The sequence below is a fragment of the Ceratotherium simum genome, chromosome 2 (genome assembly GCF_057802395.1).
Source record: "Ceratotherium simum simum isolate JZ-2026a chromosome 2, ASM5780239v1, whole genome shotgun sequence".
Taxonomy (NCBI): Eukaryota; Metazoa; Chordata; class Mammalia; order Perissodactyla; family Rhinocerotidae; genus Ceratotherium; species Ceratotherium simum.
This window is the reverse complement of record NC_141901.1, coordinates 96,988,848-96,996,403: the sequence shown is the minus strand read 5'-3', so window position 1 is coordinate 96,996,403 and position 7,556 is coordinate 96,988,848. Positions and strand designations below refer to the sequence as shown.

At 52.5% G+C, this 7,556-nt stretch overlaps 1 protein-coding gene across 1 annotated transcript in view; it reads left to right on the top strand.

Annotated features, from left to right (window-relative positions):
* The first annotated feature begins 1,929 nt into the window (after window positions 1-1,929).
* Window positions 1,930-7,556, top strand: part of ROR1 (ROR family WNT receptor 1) — a 375,729-nt gene continuing 370,102 nt past the window's right edge. The window contains exon 1 of the mRNA XM_087449539.1: window positions 1,930-2,344. Within this exon, the coding sequence (XP_087305665.1) occupies window positions 2,254-2,344 (91 nt within the window). The 5' untranslated portion in view covers window positions 1,930-2,253. The remainder of the gene's footprint in view (window positions 2,345-7,556) is intronic.

The window sequence follows — 7,556 nt, the reverse complement described above, 5'->3', positions numbered from 1 at the left end:
AGGTCCTTTCCAGCTGTCACATTCCTCACGCCTATGATTCTGTGATTAAGTTCCTGGAAGGTTTAAGTCCTGATAAAAGTGCCATTAAGTCTGTATCGGCAGCCCTGGCAGTGGTCTGTTACCTAAGACACCTGGGCCAAGCTGTTACAGGGTGGGGGTTGGGGGCAGGGAGTGTGGGCAGGAAAGGCTCCTTGTCCGGCAACTGTGCGTTGTCCTGTAGAAGACGAAGATTCTTCAGCAATGTGCGTGTCACCGGGTTTCCTCTGATTTCTGGCTGTAGTGTACTGAGGCCAACCATCAAAGACAGTTTCCTAACAAGAGAACTTTGTGCTGTAAGTTCCTCCGGCGAGTGACTGGAGACAGTTGAGACAGGGCTGAGTGGGTCTCAGGCAGAGAAACTCGGAGGACGGACCTATATGGGCGATGAACTGGTTGACCCAAGGCCTCTATGTCTATCATTTCTTGACCTCAGGTCAGAGTGACAGAAAGGGGGAAAGCTACCATGGCAGTGGGGGACACTCCTGCCCTGAAGTCTTGGAGAAGAATAAGTGACTGTTTGTCCCACATGGGGTAGTCATTCACCTGCCTGAAGGCAGAGGGCTGTGAGTCTCTGACATGCTGGCACATACTTTGGGCTAAGGAGTCCTTGCGCTCAATGGAGAGACTGCTCATTACAAAATCCTAAAGCTGGGGTCTTAGAGGCTATTGCTGCGACAGTAACAACCCCTTCCACTGACTGAGCACTTGTTGTATGCCAGGCTCTGGCCAAGAGCCTTGAGCTCCATCGTGGTAAAGAGACCGAGCCCTGGCTTGGCCACCCATCGTCTGTGTGACTGTGGCAAGTCACTTACTCTCTTTTTGCATTTCAATTTCTAAAACTGTAAAATGGGGATAATCTATGCAAAAGTGCAAAGAGGTATACAAATTTGTAATGCCTTTTTTTAAGGTGTCAAGGGAAGATTTATGAGCAAATGCGCCCAGAGCACTATGCAAACAGGAGGTGTTTGATAAGTGATTACTGATAGACTGTGGGCTTCTTGGTGTTCCTCCAGGGCAAGACTGACTGGTGTCCCTGTGGCTCGAGCATCCTCAGAGCCTAAAGCAGGGCCTGGAACACAGCAGGTTGTCACCACTGTATCTGATCAAGGGTCGTCTCCACAGGGAAAGTGGAACCCTCATGACTATTGACGCATCACAGAATTCACAGCACTTAACCACGAGAAACAGAAAAAACATACTGTTAGTAGGAGACTTTAATGACCCCCTTGACCCACAGCAGAGCAGCTGGACAAAAAAATATGCAAAGATATAGAAGACCTAAATAACAGAATACCTATAAAGAAGATCAAATTGAGGTAGTCATCTATTGCCACGTTCTGAAGACAGAGAAACACTTTCTTTCAAGAGACCACGGGACACTGACACACACTGACCACTGAGGAATCCTCAGTAAATGTCCCCAAGGATGCAGTGCAGGTGACATTGATTTCAATGCAATGAAACGAATTTAAGACAAAATGGGAAAAATAAGTGACTCGGGTCAAGGAGGAAATCAAAAATGAAATTGTATGATATCCACGAATGTTTTATTCCCCAGGGTCACATGGCTGACAGTGGCAGAGCTCAGACTGCTGGAATCTCCTCTCCTAGCCAAGCCACTCGGCCACTAGCTGTCAGGAGCCGGACGCGTCCCCTGAGCCTGGGTCTCCCTCCTGTCCAAGGGCTCGGGTCCGCGGGTTTGAGGCCCGGGGGGAGGGGAGGTGTGCGGGCGGCGCGCGGGCGGCCACTTGGTGGAAGCGGGCGGTGCGGGTGCCGGCAGCCGAGGCGGCAGCAGGGGGCGCTGGGTCTCCGGCCTGGGCCCGGCTGCCATTGGTCGGGGTGGGCGCGGGGCTGCGGAGTTAGGGGAAAGTGACAAGTTGGGGAGGCTGAGAGCAGGGGCGCGAGCGCCGAGCGGGAGGAGCGCCGCACGGCCGCCGAGGGAGCGCGGACGCGGCCCCGGGCCAGGGCGCTTCCTTCCCGGAGCCGAGCCGGAGCTCGCCGCCCGCCAGCGCGACTCGCACAGCCCGGGCCGGCGGGGCGAGGGGCCGCGGAGGGCGGAGGCGCGGCGGGGGCAGAGGGACAAAGAGCTCTGCGGACGCCCCCGGCATCCTGCGAGGCCAGCGGCCGGGGCGGGCGGCCGGGACGCCGGGCCGAGCCCGTGGATGTTGTGCGCGCGGCCCGGGAGCCGCCGCCGCCGCCGCCGCGAGAGGAGGGATGCCCCGGCCGAGCCGCCTCGGGGCGCGCCCGCCGCTCCCGGTGCTGCTGCTGCCGCTGCTGCTGGCGGCGCGCGGGGCCGCTGCGCAAGGTAAGAGCCGGCCCGCCACCCTCCTGTCCCCGGCGCGGGCGGCGGGGGGCGCCCACTCGGGGGCGGCCGGTCACCGTCGGGGCTCGCGGACGCGGCCCGGGGCGCGGGGAGGCCGCGGGGAGGCCCCGGAGCCGGCCGCGGGCGGGGTGCGCGCGGACCCCTCGCTCGGCGCCCCGCGGCAGTTGTCAGCTTTGACAGGAAGCCCGGAGGCTGGGAGTCGTGGGGCGCTGCGGGCACTTCCGTGCCGTCGGTGCCCCCGTCTCTCGGGGCCCCCTGCGCGCCCCCCGGTGTCCGGGGAGTCTGCCCTGCCCCCAGGAGCCGTATTTGCCCCGGTGCCTGCGGGAGCCCAGGCTGTGCGCGCCGGCCCGAACAAAGTCCTGCGCTCCAGGCTCGGCCCCCGCGCCCCCCTGCGCCCCTCCGCGCCCCGGCTCTGCGGCCTTCGGAGGGTCGCGATGGAGGCGACGGCGTGTGCGCCGCCGCCGCCACTTTGTGCAAAATGTGCTGTCAGGGGCGGCCTGCTGCTCCGGAGTGCTCTGAGAGTGCACGTGTGTGTGTGTGTGTGTTACAAACAAGGGGGAAAAGCCACCTAATGCATACTTGATTTTGGTAATCTCCAAAGACAATGGCAACAGTTAGAGAAAGACTGCGCCGAATGCCCGAGCGTCTCAGCTCGCTGCGGGGAGCCCGGCTCCTGCTGTGTCCGAGCGGGCGCACAATGAGAGGGAAGGGCCCGCTGCGCCCGCGGAGACGGCCGGTCATTCTTCCGAGGGTGGAGGGGGAAAGCTGATGAAAGTCGCCAGGGTCTCCGGCCGCACTTTTAACATGCATCCCTTGAGGGGGTGCCGGAGCCCCTGGATTCTTCCCTCCCCCACTCCCAGCCCAAACCCCTGAGGATAAGTAGGTCTCTGCCCTTTTATCATGCATCTTTCATTTTTCAGTTAGCGCTGTACTTACGAAAAGAAAAGGCTAGGAGCTATTTAGCAGCCGAGAGGTAAAGCTCTATTCACTACACAGACTGACTACAGAATTAGTTTTGCTGAAATCTGGCTAATAATTTTAATGGTAGAGAGCACACTCTGGAAAGAAGTTGTGTGTGGATTTTGATTTCTTAGAGATGATTTTGGGGAGGTGGGAACCCTATTTTCTGAGGATGATTCTGAAACTGATCCTGTAGCTGGTGGTGCTAATCCGGAGGCTCCCGGGGTAAACATAGCCCTTAATTGTAATTAAGATGTACATCAGCAGGGAGGGCACCTTCCCGATGGAAAATCCTAATGAAATGTAAACAGCCCAGTCACAGGGATGTTTGCTTCGTGATGCCAAACTTCTGGCCCCATGCCAGGACACCTGGGTGAAAAGTAAGAAATGGGCCAGGCTGCCTAAACAATGTAAACAGCCTTCTGACGCCAGGTCCCCGGGGAAATTGACGTGGAGATGACCAGGGTGAGTCCAGCTAAGGCCAGGCTTCTGGCTTGGGGCCTCCATTAATTCGGTTATGTCCTCTGTCGACTCCTTTACTTCCATATAACCTTTTAGATCGTGGGGGGGATGGTGGATGAGGAATGCACCTTTCTTTGCTCATCTGCCTTTAAATATATGTCCCCACGATGACTTTGCTGAGTGTAAAGACAATTTTGTTATCAGCAGTCATCCAAATTCTGTCTTGTTTAACTGTCTACAGGCTTTTAAAATTTTTTAAAGAGTATTGCCTATTCCAAACTCTTCAATAATGAGCTCAAATCTGTTATTATCGTCTTGTTTGTCATCTTTTAAATCCGTCTCTGTTTCTGTGAATGTTTGATCTTTTTCTGGGGACCAGGCTTCTGGTGGAACTCAGCTTTACTTTCTTGTCTGATCCAAGATTCTTAAGGTAACTCACTCAGCCAGTGGCTCAGGAAATCAGCTTATGGGAAGATATGTTTCGTTTATTTATTTAAAAAAAAATGCTCAGCATTTCTCCCATCATTTTTCTGTTTTGTTAGCCAGGAGGAGCAAACCTTTAAATTTATTTTTTCTGGTCCGTTCATTGTTGATCTCCCCATCTACCCCTGCCTACTCAGCGCTAAACCTCTTTAAGAGGCTGAAGCCATTATGACTGCGCCGGGAGCTCAGGGCCTTGGAACCCACCAGGCCTTTCTCAGAATCCTGTTGATGCTGTGGTAGTGGCCCAGTGGCCTGCTACTGGGTTTGCTGTTATTTTGTAAGCCTTCCAAGGCGCTTTTAATAGGTGTTTGTCCTGTTGACTTTTAGAGTAGCAGCCTCTTGAGGGCAATGAGACTGTCAGCTTTCCCGGTGAAAACACTGAGGGCCAAGTCAGCCAGCCCTAGCTTTCCTGGAGACGCCTGAAAATCCTCCGGGGGGTGGAGAGGGGAGCATACAGAGGCCTGGTAGACCCAGGGTGTGGTCACACGGCCTCTGGCAGGGTGTGGGAGCTGTTTCACCTTTAGTGTCGACTCAGCATACCTGGGAGGCCGTTTTGTTATCGTTGTGATGTTTGGTGAGGAGTCCTTTTAAAAACTCAACTTCGGCTATGTTTTGCTCTCTCCGTCTCCTGCCTGGTGAGCGTAGGCCTCAAATTAGACTTGAAAGTTTCTAAATGGTGTGTCACTTACATCCATTAGTATCCAATTTGGCTGTGGTTTGATGGTGGCCACACAGCCCATTTCAAATATTTTTGAAAATTTTACACAGCATCCTATGGAGAACGGAATGCGTTGTAGACTACATATACTGATGTAAATGTCTCTACATGTAAATGGCATGTGCGTGCACACACGTGTAGTAGGCAGTCCGTAGATTTTTGTTGAATGAATGGAGAATAAGTTTTTTGGTCGTATGTAAAATTGTCGTATGTAAAATTTTATTTGCTTTTCTTAGTAAAAATGCAACATGATGTTTTCAAGGATTTTTCCTTTTCTTGCCCCATCTTCTAGTGTGAAGGGAGTGTAGTAGAGCTTAATGGTTATGAGCACAGGCGGTGGAGTTTAACAGACGTGGGTGCGAACCTTTTCTCTGCCACACACCAGGTACGTTGATTAGTTTTTCTGAGCCTTACCGGAGTGTTGTGAGATTTAAGGGAAACCATGGATGCCAAGTCCTGGAGAAGAGCACCCAGCCCAGAGGGTCTGAACTTGGGGTACGTGAAATTGAGGAAATGCTAACCCCCAGAAATAACATACAAAATTTCATTTGTGTTTTTGTGGTTGTGTGTTTCTAGCTATAATCTGATTTTCCAAGAAAACTGCAATCCCAAAAAGATAGGAGCCATTGATTTGGAGTGTTGGATGCCTGGGGCAGAGAGTCCCCTTCCTGGGTAGGTTGGGGGGTTGGGGGTTGGTGGCAGGTTCTGGGCCTCAGCCCAGATCTGCACAGTCCTTGGAGCCTCTATCTCGCCTTGCTTTCCAGTTCCCCTCCCCCAGGCTGTCTGTTCTTGGGCCTGGGAGAGGCTGAAGAATGGTGCCAAGTCCTTTGACCTCAACTAAGAATGTATTTCCCTGAACCCGAGCATTCTGAGATGCCTCTGTTTATACAATTTAGTTAACAAACACTTGCTTAATCCTTACAATGGGCCAGTTGCCATTCTAAGCATTTTGCAAGTATTAACTCACTGAATCCTCACAACAACCGTATGAGGGACATGGCTTAATTAGCTCATTTTCATTTAGGCACAGAGAGGTTAAGTTACTTTCTCAAGGTCACACAGCTAGGAAATGATGTTACTGGGCTTACAAACCCTAAGAGATCATGTTCTTATCTGAACTGCTGCCCTAGACAGCCTCTCCTGGTTTAAGTCTTATGATTTACACCGTCTTTATGGATGGGCGAAAGGTGCCACTGTCCCAGGTTTTCCAAGAGCAGCAGAGGGGTGTTTTCTGAGCCATATCTAGGGGTTATAAGAAATGATCGGAGACAGCCAATTTCAGTTTTCCTTCCTGCGCTGGAGTTCCCTGAGCTGGTCTTGCTATAACTTGGAGAGAGACTGGAAAGGTCTACACCTCTGATCAGGAGGAATTTCATTGTTGTAATGAACTGCGACTTTGATGCAGTTTGAGGAGTGTGTCTAGCAGTTCCTTCCAGCCAGCGATGAGCTGTATTTTGGTGAAGTGCCTTTGTATTTGCATCTCTGTGTACAACTCGGGTTGTAGGCTGAGTGGGCTGATTTATTGGAGTGCTCTCTAGGGGGAGAGCTGGCTTGCCAGCTCCAAGGTCCTGGTGTGGACCAGACCCTGGCAGATCCAGCCCCAGCTGGGAAATACTCAAGTCTCTGAGGCCTGTTTCTCAAACAGAAGGGCCTCAGCCTGACCTTGCCTGTTCTCCGAGGTGTGACAGGAGAGCCTGTTCTGTAGACACCCGGAGAGAAAGCAATAGTCTTCTAGGAGTCTGAGAAGGTTCTCTGGCGTTGAGGGGAGGGGAGGGCAGAGAGTGGGGGGCGAGGAGACCTCTTCGAAATCCTTAACTAAATGCAGCTGCTTGTTACACGGAGCCTGACTTGCATGCCAGGAATATCTAAAAAGCTAACGAATACAAAATAAAAATAAACAGCAGTAAAAAGGCTCTCTCTTTGTTGCAGTAAGCTCGGTTGGGGTTTTCGGTCTGTTTGGAAATGGGATAATTGCGGCATCCACTTTATTTTGGTAAGGCAGTGAGATGTGGACTGCTGTCATGTCCCCGGGATGCTACCACCACCTGAACGTTTTCCTTCTCACCTCCGCCTCCGAGCGCCGGCACGGACGTCCATGGGGCCTGAGTCTCAAACTCTTGCCCCCGAGTGAATTACGTGGGAAGAGGGCAGATAATTTAATGGGATGATCTTGGCAGGACCCGCGGATTTCACACCCCATCTCTCACTAATAGAAAGGCAGTGGAAGGCTACAACATCCTCAGATGAAAAGCTTGTGTAAAAAGGCTCTGCTTCACAGTGACTGTCTGTCCATAAATAAGGTTCTGTAGAGTTTTGATCCAAAAGCTGTGATTAGATCCTGATAAGCCAAGCCTCATAATGTTTGGCCTTCTTACATTTCCTTTTTTTTTTTTCCCCTCTCTCCATAGAACCGTAGATTTTTTTTAAGAGGGAGAAGGGATCTGAAAGATCGACCAGTCCAAACTGTTTATTTTCTCAAGTGTTTCTGCACAGAAAGGACCTTCTCCTATAGCCCTGCCAGGAGGCAGGGTGGGGTGGCAGACGTGGGATGGGACTGGAACCTGATGGACC